This window comes from Mercenaria mercenaria, chromosome 10 (genome assembly GCF_021730395.1).
Source record: "Mercenaria mercenaria strain notata chromosome 10, MADL_Memer_1, whole genome shotgun sequence".
Taxonomy (NCBI): Eukaryota; Metazoa; Mollusca; class Bivalvia; order Venerida; family Veneridae; genus Mercenaria; species Mercenaria mercenaria.
Window position 1 is genome coordinate 57,607,053 of NC_069370.1, and position 23,671 is coordinate 57,630,723.

Below are 23,671 nucleotides of genomic sequence, written 5' to 3' on the forward strand. Positions count from 1 at the left end.
CATCCCACCACAAAACCTTATTTCTTATAAATTGCAATAGTTTATTATTCATCAGATTATAATATTGCCAAGATTCAGCTTTAAATTGGCTTTTTTTGTAAAAATGCAAAGTTTATATGATATAAAGTTATGAGAATGGGTGGAGTGGTGTGGGGAGTTGGGATGAATTTGTGTGAATGCTTCTTATATACTTGTATAAGATAAGTAGTTCTGAAGATTGTTAACTGTTGGAATGTGGTCCGGATTTTAAGGGAAAATTTGGTCTTATAGATAGTTCTAAGTTTTATTTTACACTCGCTTTTTAGCTCGACTATTCATAGAATAGTAGAGCTATTGGACTCGCCCATGCGTCGGCGTCCGCGTCCCGATTTTGGTTAAGGTTTTGTATGTAAGCTGGTATCTCAGTAACCACTTGTGGGAATGGATTGAAACTTCACACACTTATTCACTGTGACAAACTGACTTACATTGCACAGGTTCCATAACTCTGTTTTGCTTTTTTACAAAATTATGCCCCTTTTTCGACTTAGAAATTTTTGGTTAAGGTTTTGTATGTAAGCTGGTAACTCAGTAACCACTTGTGGGAATGGATTGAAACTTCACACACTTATTCACTGTGATGAACTGACCTACACTGCACAGGTTCCATAACTCTATTTTGCCTACAAAATTATGCCGCTTTTTCGACTTAGAAATTTTTGGTTAAGGTTTTGTATGTAAGCTGGTATCTCAGTACTTACTAATGGGAATAGATTGAAACTTCACATACTTGTTCACTGTCATGATCTGACATGCACTAAGCAAGTCCCATAACTCTACTCTCTTTTTTTTTCAAAATTATGCCCCTTTTTAGCTCGACTATTCGAAGAATAAGTAGAGCTATCCTACTCACCACGGCGTCGGCGTCACACCCTGGTTAAGTTTTTCATACCAGTCCACATTTTGACAAAGTCTTTTGAGATAAAGCTTTGAAACTTTCAACACTTGTTTACCATCACCATGTCCAGTTATAGGCAAGAGTATATAACTCTGTCAAGCATTTTGACTGAATTATGGCCCCTTTTGACTTAGAAATCTTGGTTAAGTTTTTCGTACCAGTTCATATTTTGGCAAAGTCTTTTGAGATAAAGCTTTGAAACTTTCAACATTTGTTTACCATCACCATGTCCAGTTGTAGGCAAGAGTACATAACTCCATCAAGCATTTTGGTTGAATTATTGCCCCTTTTTTACTTAGAAATCTTGGTTAAGTTTTTCATACCAGTCTACATTTTGACAAAGTCTTTTGAGATAAAGCTTTGAAACTTTCAACACTTGTTTACCATCACCATATCCAGTTGTAGGCAAGAGTACATAACTCCATCAAGCATTTTGGCTGAATTATGGCCCCTTCTGACTTAGAAGTCTTGGTTAAGTTTTTCGTACCAGTTTATATTTTGTGTAAATTGTTTGACATATGGCTTTGAAACTTTTATATCTTGTTCAGTATTATAGTCTCTATCAATAGGCAAGAGTACATAACTCTGTCATCTTTTTTGGCTGAATTATGGCCCTTTTTGAACTTGGAAATTGGTTCTGTTTTCGTATATGTCCATGTTTTGTCAAGATTATTTGACATATGGCTTTTAAACTTTAAACACCTGTTTATCATTATGATTTCCATCTGCAGGCAAGAGTACATAACTCTTGACAACTATTTTGGCTGAATTATTGCCCTTTTTGGACTTTGACATTTTTGTCAAAATATTTGAACTGTGGCTTTGAAACTGTTAACACTAGTATATCAACATGATTTCCATCTGTAGGCAAGTGTACATAACTCTGTCAACTATTTTGACTGAATTATGACCCTTTTTGGACTTGGAAATTAGTTAAACTTTTCATACAAGTCTGTGTTTGCCTAACATATAACTTAATAACATATTTGCCATCATGGTCACACATTGCCACTTAGTGCAAGACGAATCGAAATCCACAAATACAGGAAAACTTTTTGTTTAATCCATTTTTTTCTTTTGTCTGAAAATCTATGGAAATATTTTGACCCCATTCTTCAATCAGTTCTTTGAATAGTCGAGCGCGCTGTCATCCGACAGCTCTTGTTCGACTTAGCAGTTTTTGGTTAAATTTTTGTATGTAATCTGATATCTCAGTATCCACTAATTGGAATGGATTGAAACTTCACACACTTGTTCACTGTCATGATCTAACATGCACTGTGAAGGTCCCATAACTCTACTTGGCATTTTTACAAAATTATGCCCCTTTGACTTAGCAGTTTTTGGTTAAGTTTTTGTATGTAAGCTGGTATCTCAGTATCCACAAATTGGAAAGGATTGAAACTTCACACACTTGTTCACTGTCATGATATGACATACAGTACAGAGGTTCAATACCTCTACTTTGCATTTTACAAAATTATGCCACTTTTTCAACTTTTGTATTCATTCAATTGACAAGGTTGTTGAATAGTCGAGCATTGCTGTCCTCCGACAGCTCTTGTTATGTTAACTACCCATACGACTGCTGACCAGTGCTCAGAATTAAAAGTAATGTGAGGACCCTAAAGTCAGACCAGCAACCTGTTAAGGGCTGTTATACCTGAACCACTGCAAATGCTTCCTTTATACACCTTGTTATATTCTACACAAAATATATTCTAAAATGCATTGACTACATCTCCAATTCTGTGTCTTTCTTAAAACAAAAGATAGAAAGTAACTCTTCGTTAGCTCAGTAGGGAGAGTGCAGATTCTAGGATTGTGGGGGTCCCAAGTTTGATCCCTAGACAAGACACATATGTTCTGAGCTTCTCTATGGCAGTAGAATTGTGTCTAAAGTTGTTCATCCTCCACCTCTGACCCATTCAAAGAAGTTGACATTTTACTTGTGGAGAACAGGTGAATGGGCCAGAAGCCAGTAACAGTGGTTGGGTTTAACTGTATTTGGTTATGAAACTGAGATAGCGTCAAACCTAAAACAAAGGAAAATGAATTAAATTCTGAAATCAAGTTTTTGATTAAAAAACAAAAACATTCTTGAAAACTTAAATCATATTTCTTCCTGCAAAACATTGGAATTTTATTTATGTTCAAAATAAATAAAACCATTGAACTTTGAGTTTATATATTGATAGATCAGTCTGGCATATCTCAGAACATGCAGGTGCTGAAAAATCTAATTCAAGAGCATCAACAATAACATCTTGAAAGATAATTTCCTTTGCAGTATCTGCTGTGTGTTTCACATTATCCTTAATTAATGGAAGAGTTTTTTTTCTTTTTTTTCTTGAAACTCTGCAAGTTTCTATTTAAAGTGCATGTTTACCTTGATCAGCTTGATGAGAACGGAAGTTGGGATAACCTAATCACAGAGGATCAGGACTTTTTCACAAATTGATAACATTCCTGAACTAGGGCCTGGTTGAACCATATGGTTGTCTAGATGATCAGGGAGAAGTTGGCCATTTATAATTAAAAATATTACATTGAATTTCACTTATTGTATTGTAGAGGAGAAATTAGAAGGCGTTAATATTTGGATAAACGTCATTAGTGAAATAATATCAAAAATGACCATATCGCAAGTTACATGTACAACCTGATGTCCTTCACTGTCACACAAAATGGTGTTGTTAAAAAAAAATCTTTCACAATTGGGCACCAAAATTTCAAAAAGAACATTAAATTTGAGAGTTAGCTGAAGTTTATTTTTCAGAAAGTATTGATCAATCTTGATGATTCCTAGGCCAAGTTTGAAACTGGTTCATGTGGGATCAAAGACTAGGTCATCACTCAAATCAAAGGAAAAGCTAGGTCATCACTCAAATCAAAGGTTTAAAGCTTATTAACACTGTAGAGGCCATATTTATGACCCTATCTTCATGAAACTTGGTCAGAATGTTTATCTTGATGATTTCAAGGCCAAGTTTAACAGGTGAGCGATATAGGGTCATCTTGACCATCTTGTTACTGGATTTAATGGATATTTAAATAGAAATCAGGAACTGTAATTTTTATCTGGAAAGGCGAGTTCCAATTTAATGTGGGCGGGTCTTTTTGGCTGTTCTATCTAGATGTTGTAAAGATTGAAAGCCTGACATTTATTTTGATTTTTTAGATACTCTTGTAACTTTTGTAGGAAGTTGCTCTTATGACTGTTAAGACTGGAAATAAAACGATTTTTGAGTGATTAGATGCGTATATGCCTCATTTGGATAAATTCCCAACATGTTCGCAAATGCGGAGACCCTGTTGAGAGTTAAAGCTAAACATCTTTTTATAAAGCAACCTTTATTATCAAAAGATATCTCATTTTTAGTGTGGTGGTGAATCACATTGGAGCAACAGTTTGAGATATTTTTATTTTTTATGTATTCTGTTGTAGTTGTATTTTGGGAACAAAGTGGTCCTTAACATAGATACTTCTTTGAATTTCGTGTGTTTCATCAGCTTGACTGTTGGAAGAATAAGGAGGGCTGTTGTACTTGCCCTTGCCTTGGCCCCTGCATTGCCGTCACATTCAGGTAGCAAGCTTCTCCATTTCATTATAATCTTTTTACATACTGTATCATCAAACTTTGCAGAATGGTTGGTCTTGGTATTAAGAGCAAATGTCTATAGTTTTAGTCAGGTGTCCAAAAGGTCAAGGTTGGTGCTGTCAAATATTGTAACAGAGCAGACAGTATAAGTTTTAAGGCAATTTTCTTAGTTTTACAATATCTTCTTAATTATTAATTGATTAATGATCCTATTTATCATCAAACTTCACTTAAGGGTTGGTCTTGGTGATGGGCAGTTGATGGCAAGCTTTCAGTTTCATCAAACCTCATGTAAGGCTAAACATGTCTGTAATATATATTGTTTCTTCTTAGATTCCAGCATACCCCACCCCATCTCCACTTAATCCCATTTTTACCCCAACTGCATACCTCCCCCACCACCCCAATTTTCTCGGCGATACATGACCATTTTGTGTCGATTCGCCGTAAAACCCAACTCACTCACCCCCCCCCCCCCCAATTCTTACACATTTTTACAGCTCATGTATTAATTACTATTTTTAATGATTTGTGAAATTATTATCAGGGAATTAGTTTTTGGAGTTGACATAAACCATGAAATTACATCCGAGTGAATAAATTTTATGTATCAGGTATTCTGCATAAACATATAATTAGTTTGACCATAATTATGAAATTTTATTCATTTATCACAGTACATGTAGTTAATACTCTTTGATTAGAAGATATATGCAGAAGTTAACTATACCTTTTCAGACAATATGAAACTTGTTTATATTTTTTCAGACAGTATAAAATCAGTAATTGTTCCTGCCGCCTCTGAAATTGTTATGTTCCTCCGAATGTTCTGAATTATGTAATTATTAATTTTGCTTATGCAACTTATATGTTTGCTCTGATAAGTGAATAATGTTATGTTTGTTACATACCTGAATGATTTTTTTTGCTTCCTCTGAACTCGGTAATACCTGTCAAAGAAGTGGTGGACTGAAAGATGAGTTTATCATTAAAAAAAAAAAGAAAGGACACGGGTATTTTAAGGGACAAGCAGCCTGAGAACTTTGGAAGAGCAAAATCGTTTAGCAAAGATAATTATACCTTGCTTTTCTAACATTGTCTATGGTGTTTGTGTAAATTTGACCAGAGCTGACATGGGGGACGAAACTCATTCTTTACCTTCAAAAATGTCCCTTCCTCCTTCATTATAATAGATTCAACAGGCTTGAATATTTTAATCCTTTATCATAAAATACCATCACAGGGCTTGGGAGAAGGTCTCTTGCTGGCCTTTTATGTGAAATAAAAGCCATTTTAATAACAACATTTCGTAAATGATTTACATCAATTCGTCTCGTGAATGACTTCAAGCTCTATTGTCAAAGCGCAGCCACTGTTTAATTAAAATGTGACCTTCCATTTTCATAGGTTACTTGATCTCCTAAAGATTCGGAATTGTAAGTGGGTAGGGACGTGATTATTTGCGATTAATTCCTGTAAACTTCGCCGCCCCGATCACGGGTTTGCAATCAACGTCTTTGTGTAAAATGACAAATGACGAATACAGCGATAATGGACCAAGATTACTTTATTTTTCAATGAATCTTTAAGATATGACCCTCTTAGATATCTTGAATAAATAAAGCTTAAGAAAAACCTGTTGAATTATAAAACTCCTTGACCAGATAAAACTAAATTTATTATGGTCACTCCGTGATGATAGAAATTTATGACTCAGCTGCAAGTGTAACAAAGAATTTGAAATATTTTTCATAATACAACATATCTTCTCTTTGTTTATCTTTCCTGCATTTGAGTTGTTTGAATAATCTATATCTGAAATGAATAAAGTCTGCACTTTTATGATGATAATAATAACGCATAAAGTTTGCCAGATCATCGGTTATTATTGTTCGTTACAGTTGGAAGCCTTTATACGGCTTGGCAAATAAAGTGATTTATTTCAACTTGCACAATTCATAACTCTGGTTGTTAATTCACTTAATGGTACGGAGAAAAAGCGCAATGTAACGTGGGATGATAATAACATACAACTATTGTTGTGCGAAAGTTTATCTGCATAATTTACAATTCTAATTTAGTAAAAGCAACACTGAAAATATTGCTGCGGAAACGCAGATATCATCTCGCCTGTGCTTTATTGAATTACACAATAATTGCATCACAACCGCATCAACCGGAATTAACTTGCGAACTTACAAGCAGAAAATGTTCGCTTCATTGGTTTTTCAGTGCAGAAAGATGTTGCTAGCTTTTTAATTCCTTCTTTAAAAATTGTGTAGCAGATAATATGTTGAATTCAGATAATGCTGCCTCCTTGTTCACCTGCACTTTCACCTGCATAATATAATGTAGCTGAAATACTGTTGTGTTGAGAACTGTCCTCCTCTTATACAAATGTTGTAAATCCATGGTTACTTAACTACCTTTGGGAGAGTTTTATATACAGGCAGGGCTTTTTTCTTGCAATTGCAGTGTCTTCCTCAAGGAAAATTTCCTTCAAGTTGTGCAATTTTCGCCTAATCATCAGGATCACATCAGGATTTTCTAAATGTTAAGCTCATTTCGCCCACAAGTCTCCTTCTCAGATACATTAACATTCTTGAACATTTTCATATATCAGGAATTAACTTTCATTAAAATGGATAGGCAGCCAGAAACAGTCTTGAGTCTGAGCCTCAGAAAACTTTTCTTGTGATCTGCTGATGCTGTATACACGGAAAAAAAAAATGAATGTAAAATTGAAAACACTTCAGTAACTGGATATGTTTTTCTTGGTATTTGCACATCTCATTGATTTAAGATATGAGTAATTGAGTATATTTCCGGCCTTTATTAAAGCTTTATTAGGATAATGAAAAATGATTTCTGCTTATAATGTAAACATTAAATACAATTTACAGGTTTATGCCTAATTGGCTTTCATTGTATTATGAATGATAAATTGGCCTGATAGAGGAAAAAATGTGGACATTGAAGTTCTGCTTATCGCACAATATAGTTCTCTATATCAATGATATTGAATGGCTCTTCAGTAAAGAAGTTTTATTGTTTTACTACCATGTTATTTGCATTTTGGATGAGCTTGGGGGTTAGTTAAAACAGATATTTATGGTTTTGATATTGTAGCAATAAAACTTTATCTTCAGTAAAAATAAATAGGTGAACAACTGTGCCCATGTATATGGATGTGAATTTGAAGCCTAGATTTTAATGGACCTAGACATGCTAGTAGAAAAGTATAGTTACTTAGCCGGTTATAAATATGGGACCATGTAAAAAAACAACAGTTTTCTGATGGGTCTCTGTAGCAGCCGTTTTGAGGTACCTTTCCTTATTGTGTGGAGTAGGGGTATAGGGTGTTGAACTCCTGCTGTTGGGGTTACAGGCTCAGGTCCTTGCAAGATCGAAATTTGACTGCTTAATAAAGGCACAAGAGATGGTGGTCGTGGAAACAGTCATTCAGTTTGTTCAGCTCAAGTTGTGGGCAATGTTCCCGGTCAATACTCCTGAAGTCGTCAATACTGGTTGATAGGTCAATTCTGCTCAGTCAGTCAATATTTTCTGTTAAGATATTTTGCAGAGTTTGTGATGACTGTTTAGAGCATTTGCTAATCTGTGAATCAAAAAGTGTTGAATAAACCAGTAATGACCACCCAAGAGTGACCATAGTATTGAATCAACCAGTATTGACCGGTTTTAAACAGTATTGACTGCCGGCTGGGTCAGGACACATATTGACCAGCTTTTTGCCAACTTGTGGGAGCAGTCTCTAGATACAAGTGATGTAAAATAAATTTAAGACTCGGACTTAGTCTTGGTGATTTTCTTGCTTGGTCAGAGTAGGTTGCCGGAGTTGGTTGTTTCTTATAGTAGTTTTAAACTTTTCATTATACTGTACGTCTGGTCAGGTTTTTAAAGAAAGCATTGCCAGCCACAAGGTCTCGAGTTGGCGCAGATGTGACGGTATGTCCACATCAGATTTGTTTGGAGAAGTTGACAGTTACTTTGAGAAAACAAGTGTGTGCTGGTATGGAATCTAGGTTAAATGGGAAAGTTGTCCGTTACATTGAGAAAAGTATGACATTGAGTTTAAGTGGCGACCTCTACTGTTGGCTAAAAACTATCTTTCTGCAACAGTTGTCAAGAGTAGTGGTATTGTGGCTTTACTTTCGTGATGCAATGTGTGGGAATTTCTCCCTCTGTAGTCACAGAGTCTGTCATAGTAAGCTATTGTTTTCCTTATCTACTTCCTATCAGGAAAAGGATTTACTAAACAATAGATAAAAATAGAAGTTTGACCTAGTGACCTGACACACATTTTCATGCATAGTTAAAAAAATACACACACACACACACCTCACAAAATAAAATATCACCATAACAAAGTCTGATTGCTAGTTAAATGGATATTTATAATAAGATAACCTCAGATCGGTAAATATTATAAATTTATTAAGTACTATGCAATTGAGAGCAAATTATTTTTGAGATAAAAGGTTTATAATTGCTTTTATTTACATGCTCTGGGCTGGGTAAAATAAATCTACAAAGCAAATTGAGTCTTGGTTTGTAATTAAGGAAATATTTCCTGTTTTTATCTGCATCAGTTTTACCTGAAACAATGTACTGTTTCTTTTGAAAATACTAATTATTTTAAGCTGTGCTAATGTTTTCTTTGTAAATCAAGTCTCCATTGTTGAAATACAACTTGGTTTAGTGAGTTACTTGAAGTTATTCATGCATTCAAAAAAAAAAATGTTTAATGCTTTTTCTGATATGCAATATAAGGATTTATTTGTATTTTTCAGCTGATGGAGTACCGTGAGGCCCCGGCAAGCCCGTCGGCATCGTCTGTAACAACGACGTTGTCGCTAGAGAATTGCGGGTCACCGGGGACACCAAACTCCCCGCCCCCGCAGGAACCTCAGGAGATGGATGATGAACGACTGCCCAATGAACTGCTTGATGAGCTGTGTGAGGATATTGGTATGAAGGAGGGGATGGAGTTGGATTTTGTCGAGTTCTTAATGGAACAAGATATGGGAGATCCTCAACAATACATGACTCCCGAGGCACTCCGCTCTTCCGGCTTTCCAACTCCGACCAACCAGTCACAGGCTAATAGTGCTTTAAATACACCAACTAACAAAAGTACAAGTGATAGTAACTGGGGAAATAGGAACTGTGGCTCCCCGTCATATTCAATTGCCTCAAGTACAAATGTAACTATAGCAACGTCAAGTGGTTCTAGTAGCCCGGTGAGCAAGAGATTTCATATGTCAAATTCTGGGCCACCAAGCCCGCCACCATTGACTCATATGAGCAGTAACCATGTGTTTAAAGCACCTCAGACTCCTCCTACTCCACGGAGACCGATACCAACATCACAAGGTGCCATGTCTCCCAGATCAAACCTGTCTGTAAGCTCAAACCAAAGTTCCCATAGTGATCACAGTAGTCATAGCAACCATTCTAGTGTACATAGCAACAATAATCAAAATGTGCCACAAAGGTGTTATTCACCCCGAACTGTTGGTGGTGGTGCACCATCTCCACAGATGCCTCATAGTACTACTGGTGTTCAGGGGTATAATAAGCCACCTCCTCAGTATGGGCAATATCAAGGTCAAAATCAAGGTCATAGTGCACAGAAGACACCTATGGCTCAGCAGTACCAGCGACTCGGTAGACCGGTTCCACCAAATGTTAATGTGCAAAATTTTCAACCGCAGCAGCAAAACAAATATATGTCACCTGCTGCTAGCCAAGGAAACATGGCAAACCAGTCTTGTGCTATGAATAATTCTGGTAACCTTGGCAACATGAATATGCAAGGTCAAACAATGAACTCTCAGTTTAGCCGTCCAGTTGATTCACCTTTAGATCAGGGATATTTTACGTCTTCGGACACCATGAGTACACGGAGTTTGGACTCTGCCACATCGACAGTGCCCTCTAGTGTTTCAAATCATATGCATCCGGTGAACTCGCAACAAAAAGTGACAATGGGTGCAACTCCACAAAAGTCAGTACACTTTGCTGAAAATAGTGCTAATTGTGCAAGGCAAAATGGTGGCTTGCCATATGAACCGTGTTATAGAACTAATGTACCGGATTGTGAATTAGAAGAATATAGAAACAGTATTCAGAAAATGCATTCGAAAATGATGCCTCGATTAAATCACCATGTCAAACCAGAGACTGCTCCATACACAGTGCCTAATAATAATGGCCAAACAAATATGAACCCTTTCGAATACTCAAATAGTTCTAATAATATTCAACAGTTTGACTTCCAACAGAAGTCTTCCAGCAATAACTTTGGTATGGATAATAATCAGAACCTAGTAATGCCAGCGTATAATGAAAATATTTCAAGTCAGTCGAACATGTCTAACATGAATTGTCAAATGCCAAATGGCCCAATGGGCCCCATGCAACAACCTCAGATGGACACATATAGGGGCCAGACTGCTTGTCAGATGCAGGACCCTTCAAAAGGGTCTAGTATGTATGACCCAGTTAATATGCAGAATACTATGGTGAAAAATTCAAACTGTCAATATTCTGGTCCGTCTCAGGGTAATATGAACGAGAACTGTGGCATGATGGGAATGAACCAAGGGGTTATGGGTAATGTTAGTCAAAATATGAATTATGCAAATGGTCAGAACTTTCAGGGAATGGGGCCGAATTCTCAAAATGGCTACCAAGGTCAAAGGTCAATGCACATGAATATGTCATCTGCTGCAGGAAACAGTGGAATGATGGGATACGATCCGCAGTTTGAACAAAATCGTGCAATGCCCAGTAATATGAACATGAACAATATGGAGAATCAAATGTTTCCGCACACTCAGGGATCTAACATGAATGACAATATAGGTTGGAACGGGGGTATGCCCCAGACTCCACAGCAACCCCATCAGATGGGGGCAGCCCCTCAGTCTGCACCAATGGGTATGCAAGGTCAGGGTATGGGAATGGGTCAAGGTCAGTGTGGACAGTTATCTGGTGTTCCGTGTGCAATACCAAACTGTAATAATTGCAAAAATGCGTCATCTCCAAATCGACCGCCTATGATGGCATCACAACAGAGATTTATTCAGCATTTAATCACAGACAGATCTAACGCATTCAGATCTCATCCTTTATTCCCGCTACTCAGAGACCTTATTATAGCGGACATGAATTTTAGTACGCCAAATTTCCCTTATCAGCTTATTTCGAATTTGCCAGCGGACTTCGATAAGTTGTTGCAAAATTTCTTACATCGGAACCCGCCGGCAGGAAACTACCAGACAAATTTCGCAGTGGAAAGTGTTGTGATGGATGCTTTAAAATATGCACATCATTGCTTGATAGGTTTGTAGTACTTCATTCCTTCATATTCCATGTCTCTTTTTGGAAAATGTGCTTTTCTGTAAAATTAGTTATTACTTTTGCCACAAGAGAAAAAAAATCATTGTTAGGATTTACACCAGTTCAGATCTCTTAGCTTTGAATTTTTTTAAATCTGGAACATGTGATTCAAATACTTTGAAGTCATTAAATTTTTGTTTTGAACATAAAATTTTGTAGTTCCAGCCAAAACTGAAACTTCTTTGGAATATGAATTCCTTGGTTTGAACTTGAGTAAGAATTTTAATATTAAAGTTTAATTTTGAATTTAATTTTGTGGATTTAGCAAACCAAGAAATCTTTGAAAATTATTCAGCAGTGAATATCACAGTACAGGTTTACATGTATGTAAAGATTTTGTCCTTTACAAAGGACATAGTAATCCATCAGCTTCTATTTTTCATTGTTGAGTAATTCCGTAACTCACAGAGACAGGGTAGAATGACTGCCAAATATGATATTGAACAAGCTTAGCTTGAAGGCTTCAAGTATGAACAGAATAAATTGTTTTCTCCTTTGAACAAAAGAAACAATTGATACAAAAATACATAGTGTACAATGTTTATTTTGCTAAATTTCAGAAAAAATTCGTCAAAAGCAAGACCAGGACACGGACAAACACAGCAAATCTACTTCAAAATCTCTCAGCGCTATCGAAGAATTCTGTGAAAAATTTGACCAATCAGTGCGCAAAAGCTATATTAAGGTATGTAAACTACTGTTTTGGTATTTTTGCCATTTTGGTGGGAAATATAAATGTTGAAGAGCACCCTTATACAAGTAGTCTTCAGCCTATGCTGAAAAAGATTTTAAAAAAGCGATATTTATTAAAGTCAAAACTTATGACAAAATAAAAAAATAATTTTAAAGCTACTTGTAAATTGAGGGAGGTGTGTGTGTGTGAAAAATTTAATATAACTCGATATAAAATTTCTTCACAGAACTAAAGGTCCATAGATACCAGGGCTTGACAGATTTACTCATACATTCCTAACCTTGTAAGTTAAAGTTAGCTCCTGTTTAGTGGAACTTTCCATTATACTTGTCCTGCAGGATTTTGATCAAAATATATGAGTCGTGCCATGGGAAAATCAACATAGTGGCTTTGCGACCAGCATGGATCCAGACCAGCCTGCGCATCCGCGCAGTCTGGTCAGGTTCCATGCTGTTCGCTAACAGTTTCACCAATTCCAATAGGCTTTAAAAGCGAACAGCATGGAGCCTGACCAGACTGCACGGATGCGCAGGCTGGTCTGGATCCATGCTGGTTGCAAACCCACTATGTTGGTTTTCCTATGGCACGGCTCATATAATAAATGAAAACAAGAGCCGTGGGGAAGCTTGAGCATCTCGGCAGTCAAAAATGGAAGTTGATTTATTGTTCGCAACTCTAAAATCTGTCCAGTATGGGTATGGTACCACACTTTTGTTGATGCTTGAAAAAGATTCAAACACTATTTTCACTGCATTTAAATAAAGACACTGTAGCTATTACTCATTTTTCCTCGGTGAATTGTATGAGGAATACCAATTGCAGCAGGACAGTGGAAATTCATAGAGTTTGTCAGCCCTGGTTACTGAGCAGACTTTTGAACTAAATGAGGGGAAAAAATGTCACTGAGATACTTGATTTTCAGAATCTGATATAAGATATCAGTTACACTGATGTAGTAAGAAACAGACACACACACTCTGTTGATTTTCAGTACAGATTTCAAATTTTTCAAATAGTTTTGAAGAAAAAAAAGAAAACTATGTAGGTGGTCGAAATAATTGCTGTTTGTGTAAAAGATATCAACAGGGGGCTCTTTGCTAAATTGGTTTTAATTAGTTGACCAGGTTCAACAAGATCTGCCTTTCTCTGTGTTTAGTTACAAATATTTAAAAAGAAATTTCTCTCTTCGTGAAATACTAAAATGTTTTTCAACATGCAAGATGTTTTTCAGTAAGAAGAATTTGCTTTTAATAGTTCCTTCAGCACATTTTAAAAAAAACTGTTCAGCATACAACTTTTTTTCTCTCTTCCCCTTAAAAACTGTTTAGCACATAATTTGTTCCCACAAAAAATAAATAGATGATGGAAATCATGTACTGTGTAACACTTCCATTGAAGAATAGCTTGAAAGTCAGCATTATTATTAATGCATAGTATTATGTTTGTCTGGCTTAATAACGTATACTTTTCAACTGGAAAATACATCTTACGTCAGGATTCATTGTGAAATCTGGTAGATGCATTTAACTGATAACAGATAAGATTTTTACAAGAGAACTTTTCCCATGGTCTAATTCATAGTGAAGCAGTAGGTGTTCACATGGTTTTCATCAAAACTGAAGAAATATTACAGTTTGATTCTCCTCACGGCTGTTCTTGTTAAGGTGAATTTTTAATCCATTGTGTTCAAATTTCATTAAAAAGACATTTAAGGTTTAATTTTCCATTAACTTTTTAGCTGCTGTGTGAGATATTTTTCAGTGAAAGAATTTAATGTTGGTCACATTTGGTAAAGAATTGAACTGTTCAATATGAAATGTAGGGGACTGGGAACAGCAGCTGTTTTTAAATGATGGATATAAAAGGGATGGGACACAGAAAGATGGGTATAGCAACTGTTTTAAATACTGGGTATGAAAGGGAGAAGGTTGGGAAAGATGGGTAAAGGAGCTGTTTTAAATGTCAGGTATGTGAGAAATTGGTAAAGCAGCTGTATGAAATGGAGAAGGTATGGAAAGGTGGGTAAAGGAGCTGTTTTAAATGTTAGGTATGAGAGAGATGGGTAAAGCAGCTGTATGAAATGGAGAAGGTATGGAAAGATGGGTAAAGGAGCTGTTTTAAATGTCAGGTATGAGAGGTAGGGGATAGGGAAAGATGGGTAAAGCAGCTGTATGAAAAGGAGAAGGTGGGGAAAGATGGATAAAATAGCTATTTTAAATGTCAGGTATGAGAGGTAGGGCATAGGGAAGGATGGGTAAAGGAGCTGTTTTAAAAAAATAATGTCAGGTATGAGAGGTAGGGGATAGGGAAAGATGGGAAAAGCAGCTGTATGAAAAGGAGAAGGTAGGGAAAGATGGGTAAAATAGCTATTTTAAATGTCAGGTATGAGAGGTAGGGGATAGGGAAAGATGGATAAAACAGCAGTTTTAAATGTCAAGTATGAGAGGTAGGGCATAGGGAAAGATCAGAAAGGAGCTGTTTTAAATGTTGGGTATGAGAGGTAGGGGATAGGAAAAGATGGGTAAAACAGCTGTATGAAAAGGAGAAGGTGTATATATATAGGGAAAGATGGGTAAAATAGCTATTTTAAATGTCAGGTATGAGAGGTAGAGCATAGGGAAAGATGGATAAAGCAGCAGTTTTAAATGTCAGGTATGAGAGGTAGGGCATAGGGAAAGATGGATAAAGCAGCAGTTTTAAATGTTGAGGACAATAGGTAGGGGATAGGGAAAGATAGATTAAGCAGGTATTTTAAATGTTTCATATGAAGGATAGAGAATAGTATGAATACACAACCTTGTTATTATTTTAGGTAGATTCAGAGGTGTAATAGATAATAGGTTTTGCTTTATTTAGTATAGTGCCAATTCGTGTGATGTAAAAGTACAAAAATAAATTGTCGTGATAAAAAAAATTCCTACAATCTGTTTTAAACATGCTGTGTTTTATAGCTGATCGTTATATTTCTGTTTGCTTAGTAATGAGCCACGTTTGTATGGCTCTTGTATATTTTAAGTCTGTTTGTCTTGACGAAAAATTGCAGTGGCATTTTTGAAGCGAGATGTTCCAACTATTTTGGTAAGAACTATTAAGTTCTCTCAAAAATATAAATGGATGAATAAGATCAGCAATACCATTTTCACCCGGTTTATATTTCTCATTGCCATAATATTATGCTCTTAAAAATGAAGACATGAAAATGTTCATCATGTCTGTGAAGGAAATACTTCAAGGCTGTGAAGGCTAGCTTAAAAAAATAATATTTATGAAAATATCAAAATTACTCCTGGTGCAGTGATTCGATTTTGATTTGTAAGTGCTCTCTATAATATCACAGCTAGAAAAAAAAGCATTCAATTGCTATTAAACTTTTAGGTTGTTTTGGGTGCAACATTAATGAATGAATTTAACAATAATTAATGTCAGTTTGACTCTATTTCCTTCATCAAAAACAAATCCCAGGGGAATGAGGATATCATGGTAGCAGCCTGTCCAAAAAACAACAACAAACTGATAAACTGATGAGGCTAAGCTAAAGTTATTGTTTATTCACTGCCACAGCCTTTTAAGGTTATTATACCAAAATTATACAGAAATTGCAGTTATGTTCAATCAGTTAATAGTTTGTCAGACTCTATAGAAAATACATCTAAAAATACTTGCAGAGACCATCTTCAAGTTGGTTTTCAGTCCCATTTCTTTCATTGAAGTTTGTTTATATTTATTATGATAAACTGAAATTTGTACTAAATTACTCTCAAAAAACCAGCATTTATGTCCAGATATACGTTTATTTCTCCGATTTCACACATTTGAGGTTGCGAGTTTTAAGCCCAAATAGGGACGAACATTGGTTCTTGATGATTTAACAGACTACACTGCTTCTCTAGGCTTGTCTTTCACGTATATCTAAGGAATGCAGGGAATATTGTCTTCTACAGAACGCAGGATTGGGACACAGGTTGGTTTAATTGACTGGTTGTTTATCTCGGTAACATCACTCTTAATACTAAAAATGCATTTATTTTTAGTAGACTAGTTTATATCTCCAGACCAACTACCACAAGCAAATTCCAGTCCTCTCATCAATGTTGCTATTTTAGGTGAAAAAAAATGGCATTTTACATAAATATGAATTACAATCTTAACCTAAGAAGCTAACTGTTTATTCTATCTAGCCTAAGTGCATATAATTAATTCAGGAGGTAAAAAAGCCTTAGTCATGCAAAAAAATCAGGTACAGAAAAAAAGCAGATTCAAACAAAAGCTAGGGAGGTTTTGAGTGAAGTAGTCAGTTATTTTGTGTATGTATATTCCAGCGGTGCCAGAAACATTACCAGAGTTTGATTGTGTTTATGGGGAACTTGATACATACTATGATTATTTCTCCAGACTCTGGTTGCTTATCTCCACAACTAATGGTTCATAATCACTCTCTGATTAGAGAGAAAAAAATATTTCGGCAGGTTGAACTTGCTAGATGATTTTTCTCTACATTTGTTTTTTTTGTTTATTTTTTTTTTTTTGTTCTATCAAGATTGATAGAGGGATAGGGAAAATAATATCTATCAATCTTCGAGTTTCCAGTTTTTGAAGAAAAGAAATCTTGAAATTGTAGCAGTTTTTGATACTGGTATAAACTGAAGCTCTATATTAACAGTAGTGTATGTACACTGTTATAAGTTTTTTTTATTGTGACAGCACCCTGACAAGTAGTTCAGTTTATTCCTTTGATGTCAAAATGGTTCATTTTTTTCTATTTTTAGCCAGCTACGCTTCATGTTGGAGGTGGGGTAGGACCAGGTAACCCTGGAAACATGCCAAATGGACCTCAGATGGGCCCAATGGGTCCTCCAGAAATGGGAACCCCACAGAAAGATCTCAAGTTCACAATGGGCATGGGCAGTATGATGGTAAGATTTTTTTTCTCTAAGAAACTTATGTAGTAGTGTTACCTCCCCTAGCAAAGGAGAAGAATTACTAAATCCCATTTATTGAAACAATATAAATTTTATCGTGTATTCAAGTAATAAGACTTGCATGCAATTTAGGACTAGCTCCTAAAAGTGAGACAAGGCAGGAGTGCATAGCAACAACTGGTTTGTTGTTTTCTAGTCATCTGTATTTTAAATAATGATGATATCCAAAAGTTAATGGTTGAATTTAAAAATGAAAGGTCATCGTTCAAAATTTATGAGTGGAAGTACTAATCATCAACTACTTTATATAAAGTATATACAGACAAGATACCATATCTTCATGCTGAGGTCGCAAAATGTAACATAATCTAGTATCCGAGTTTTATTTCACCATAAGTAATCAGAATTGAAAACATTCGAACAGGAAGAATGCTGTCTGTAAGTACATTTAAAGTAAACATATAGCCATAGGGTACATACTGTCTAGGTTAATGTATAAATGCATGTAGAAAATTTATAAAAGAGAGAAAGAATAGAAAAAAAAAATCTTGAAATTTCTTTCATTTATAACAAAGCATTTTAATGCATGAATGTTGTATTTTCAGACATGTTGCAAGCTTTGAATCAATCCTACGCAAATAAAGATTTAACGTATTATCAAAAATTCTACTGAAGAAGATTAATCGTATGAATCATTCATTATAAACGTTTTTGTCAATATTTGTATTTTAAGAATACAACGGTTTAATTTGTCGTGAAGAATGTATTAAAAATATTGATTTGGGCTACGATTTAGATAGTCCGGATTTAGATTCCAAGTTTTCGGAAAGATTAGAATCTTGAATTTAATACCCACCCATAAAGTATACTTGGACGTTTTCGTTGACAGAGGGGGTTGGAAATCAGATAGGTAGTTCATTGGCGATGAATATAGTTAGATGCGTAATGAAGATTGTTTTGTTTGTATGGGAGGAGCACTAGTTGAACTGAAATCGTTTACTGAACCTTTAAAATGTGCTTGATAGCTCGATAATACTTCTTTTTTGCCAGTGTGAGATTTTTTTTTTTTCAACATTGCATTTTGTATCAATGAAGGTGGGTCCTATTAAAATTGTGTAAAGCATCGCAGCATTAAGTCTTAAGAATTAAAATTTCATGACATAAATACCCTCTATGAAGACTGTTTCTTTTACTGTTTGTAAGTATGGGCCAGTTTTACTTTTAACAGTAAAAAATGTTTGTTTTTTTTTATACAGGTGCAAACTTAAACTGTTGCCCAAATTTGTGTAAGACAGTGTAAGGAAGAATTAGCTCAGTGCCATCACAAACGAAAAAGTTCATTGTTTTTATCTGTATTCTGAAATTTGTGACGATTAAAATTTTGTGACCCTGTGTCAGGTACATGCTAAGATTATTGGAAAGATTACAGGGATATCGGGGATGGTAAAGTTTTTCAAAACATGTCAAAATTCATCGAAGCAACGGTGGCACGCAATATGCAATTACATTTTCCAACTGAAACATTGTACTTAACCAAAGTTAGCGTGAGGTTAATTATTTTCATTTCTTAAAGTGGACAAAAGAATTCCTTATACCTCCAGCAGCTTGTAGCCAGTAACCATTAGTTGATTTAAAATGTTAAAGATAAGACTTCGTCATGAGAATATAGAAATTAAAGAATAACCTCAGTTCATTACCTGCTTTTAAAGAATTTTAATATTGAAATATAATGAGATATTCTTGTGATTTTCTGAAAAAGTATCAGATATGTTTTTTCACTAAGTCTTGTAAAACAGAACTACAAAATGGGTTAAATCTTGTTTAAAACTTGGAAATATATATATATATATATAGAATTTTTTTACTTTTGTCACAGTAAAGGATAATGGACTCTTATTGAAAGTGACTGTTATCACTTTCATGATACCATTTCGACTTTCTTCACTCAAAGTCATGTGCTTATAGGGCTACAAGAATGGCCGAAGAATACGAAAGTAGCAACTGTGGAATTACTATCATTATACGGCCACTACCTTAAGTGCAAAAACTGTGAGGTGATTTAATACCGTAAAAATGATCGAAGTATAGTTAAATGTTGTCAAGTTGCAAAAAAAATGAAATTTCTAAATAAATTTCAAACATATCAATAAGAATATTGCCCTTGTAGCCAATACTTTAAGTAGTTATTGACACACTGTTATATCCATAAAGTTACCATTGAAAACTCTTTTATGACCATAAAATTTCTCTTTATGATTTCCTCTTTATGTTTTATTGGTTTGAATATGGTCATAATTAGCAAAATAAATACTGTATCCCTCAGATATAGAGTTTTGATAACAATTTTAGTTCATTTAGAATAAAATCATATGAAGATGTTAAAAACAAGCACCAAGGTTTTGGGCATGAATCACATGTCTGTTATTTTCGTTTGAAGCATTTTACATTGCTTTGGGGTTATTAAAAATTTGTTTCAAAATGAAATAACACACTCAATAAAAGTGATTTTTCTTCAGATTTGATGGTATGATACTCATATTAGGCATACTAATTGCATAAGATTTGATTAAAGGGTTTGGTGTCCACAAACTTGGGAATTTATCTTGAAATAGAATTACATATGAGTAACATGAGCATAATTATATGTAAACATGTAGAACACCTGGTTTGGAAAATTTGTTTTCATTATTAGATCGCTTCATTAACCATCAGAAGTAGACTTAAACCAAAATAATAATTCTGTCAAAAATGTTGGTAATAGTTTCACATTTTTAACTTTTATTATGTTATATGATGTTTTAAATATAAGTTTGAAGGCAGAAGTCTGGAATTTTGTGATTTGGCAACCTCTTTACATGAATAAGTTAGAAAAGCGGGGTTAACCAGGCTTATATTAAAAAAAAATTCATGCACCATGGTTGTGTAACATTCCAGGGACCATCCACATAAAACTTAATAGGTAAAATTTGTTTATATACACTGGAAAATCAAATTTTTTAGTCATTAATTGCAGAACAAAAATTTGCTTTTCGTGCTTAGACCTCCCGCAGTCATGACTAACTTCTTATTTTTTTGTTATAGTTAAATGAAATCCAAGAATGAAGATTATCTTTCTCAGCCATAAAGATACTAACTGAACAATAAATCAGCATATCAAATCTCCAATTTTACAACCCATGGAAAACTACTCTAAAACAGATGCCTGCGAAATGATTGTTTTTGCTGCTTGCTTGTCAGACCTTGGGTATATGTTTTATCATGAAGAGTTTTATATTAATGGTGTGTAAAACAGACATGTGCATGGGAACTTGAAGGCCATGTGGCTTCGGCTAATTACAATGACACCCATGTGATTTGAATCTCTTTGTGTTTTTTTGTGCCACTATTTAAAGTAAAACCTACAAAGTAAGGTTCAGATTTCTGTACTCATGGTGGGGTTATTGAGGTACTAGTATCATAGCATGAGTGAGTTGTTGTTGTTGTTGTTAACCCTTACCCTGCTAAATTTCTACAATGAACTTGTTCATCTCCCAATTTGGACAGTACCATTAACTGTTAAAAGGGGCGCTTACCAAAAAATAGTGAGTGAATAGCGAACAGTGCAGATCATGATCAGACTGCACGGCTGTGCTGGCTGATCATGATCTACACTGGTCGCAAAAGCAGAATAAATCGTGTCCAGCATGATAAGGGTTAAGATGGATTGTTGTACACAGTTATCTCCCCTTATTTTTTTGGATAACAGAAAGACATTAGGAAATACCTTTGTGTAACTGAAACATCAATTTACAGAACACTCCTTCAAGGAGATTCCACTGGAGCACCAAAAAGTTTATTTATAGCTATTTTACAAAGACTTGGTCATGCCCTGTTTGCATTGTTATTGCAAATGTCTTAGCAACAATTAATGTTTCTATGGAAGCCTGAAAATGCCAAAATAGTTCTGGTATTAGGTTTAAACACATATCAGGGGTCCAAAGGATATGTTTAACAGGAATGGTGGTCTAGAGGTTATATTTAAGTGTAGACTGCTCAACCCAGGGGTCGTTCGTTTGAAATCCACCTTGGTTACGACCACGCCTTCTCTGGCACCAGTACTGCTTGTTTTTTTTTCTTCAGAAAACGGACAGGAGAGTTGTTCAAATAAGCTTAAAGCTTTCAACACAAACTTTGATTCCATACCTCATGTTTTTATTTCGATGTAAATGAGATATGAAACCAAAATTTGTAGTCCTGTTTGGCGCCATATAACCTATACTGTGTTGGTGCGCCGTAAAACCCAAATAAATAAATAAATAAATTCAACACAAACTGAGATAAAATAAATTAATATAAACTAAAGGATAAGTGTATGAGATTTAGAACCATTTCTCAGATTGCTTGCTTTCCATGTTGCTATTTTAAGGTCAACAAGAAGTGTTTCCATGAGTCTGTTCTTTGACACATTAAAGCCGCTATATGAAGGCCACACCTTCAGTATAACAAGATTACAAACATTAAGAAATATCGTTTACGGTGAAAAACCACTGGCTTCTAGCCCCATGGCTGACTAGAGCAATGTATGTTGCGGCTGGCCTTTTTCCTGATATGCTGTATGTTTGGATTGCTTGAAACCCTGGATGATTGAAGCATTTTTAAGCAAAAGTAGAGTTATTGCATTCGCCCCGGCGTCAGCGTCACCATTGGTTAAAGTTTTTGATCAAGTCAAATATCTCTGTTACTATCAAAGCTATTGACTTGAAACTTAAAATAGTTATTTACTATCAAAGTCTACACCAGGAGAAATATATCTTATAACTCTGATTTTAATTTTGACAGAGTTATGCCCCTTTTTAACATAGAATTTTTTAGTGAAAGTTTTATAAGTTTTTACTAGCAAAGCTCTAATTTGAGTCGAGCACTGAGAAAAGTAGTGTGCTGTCTTATGGACAGCTCTTGTTCTTATTCCCATGCAAGTTTCAGCAGTTTGGGTTTTACTTTATAGTGATCAGAAATGATTGAACAAATACAGAATTTCTGTTTTGTTGAAAGCCTTTTCCTTCAAATATTTCTCAACTGACCTTTCTTACAATACAGAAACTGCCTTTCTCTTGCAATTACTGGGGACACAAATGTTCTTTCATGCATAATAATTTGTGGCTTTTACAAAGACATACATTACTTTTGATTAAAATCATTCTTGTTTAGGCTTGAGGTTGAATATAAATAATGTAGCTAGAGTGACTGTAGGTGAAACTATTTCAAGTTGTAAGGTTATGATGGGTTTGTTGTGCTAAAATTTTGACAGATGATTGAGTGGTGGAAAGGGAGGAAGGATATAACATATGTATACAATAGAAACAGCTAGGATGGGCAGAGCATGAGTGAAATTTTTACATACAATGTTTTGGGAAATTTAAAAGGGAGACCTAGATAACACAATAATTATGATATATACGTCAAACAAAAAATGAAGTGTAATTAAACTAGAAACTTAATTGGTTGAAAACAGAAATTGAAAGCTTGCACATTAAATATTGCCAAAATTTTGACAGACTGGTCTCCTTAGCTACAATAAATCTGTATAACAAACTGGTACAGTGTTAATGTAACAAATTTCATATCGGTTTCTTGACTTTGATACTACTGGTATATCTTGTTTAACCAAAAAATACCGTTTCTACATATTCAGCCATAAATTAACATTCAATAGGTGAGAGAAAAATACTAAAAGATACCTTTTTCAATCTGAATTATTCTAAATAAGGTCTTATACTGTATCCCAAAACTAGTCAACTGTAAAGAGCAGTAAGCAGTGGGAGATACAGACGTAGACTGATTGATGAGGTACTTCTCTGGCTTTTATGTAAATTAAATATTTCTAAAAATGTGTTAAACTTCAAGATACATACGTTACATACTTAACGATGCAGAATGTTAATTAACAGATTGCCTGCACTTGCTCTGTTTGACAAGGAAATAAGCGATCAGTTAAAGTGATTCAGAAGCTTGCATTTGTTACCTGTGAGAAGGAACTAAACAGGCCTTAAATGTGGTTCCGAACCCAGGATTAATTGTATGCAAAAAGGAAATGAATGGGTCTTTAAAGTGGTTT

General features: G+C 35.0%; 1 protein-coding gene across 5 annotated transcripts in view; it reads left to right on the forward strand.

Annotated features, from left to right (window-relative positions):
- LOC123560702 (putative uncharacterized protein DDB_G0277255) overlaps nucleotides 1–23,671 on the forward strand; it is a 54,879-nt gene that overhangs the window by 21,025 nt on the left and 10,183 nt on the right. For all 5 annotated transcript variants that reach the window (XM_053553165.1, XM_053553168.1, XM_053553167.1 and 2 more), the window contains 3 exons: nucleotides 9,351–11,907; nucleotides 12,525–12,649; nucleotides 17,425–17,571. In XM_053553165.1, the coding sequence (XP_053409140.1) occupies nucleotides 9,351–11,907; nucleotides 12,525–12,649; nucleotides 17,425–17,571 (2,829 nt within the window). The remainder of the gene's footprint in view (nucleotides 1–9,350; nucleotides 11,908–12,524; nucleotides 12,650–17,424; nucleotides 17,572–23,671) is intronic.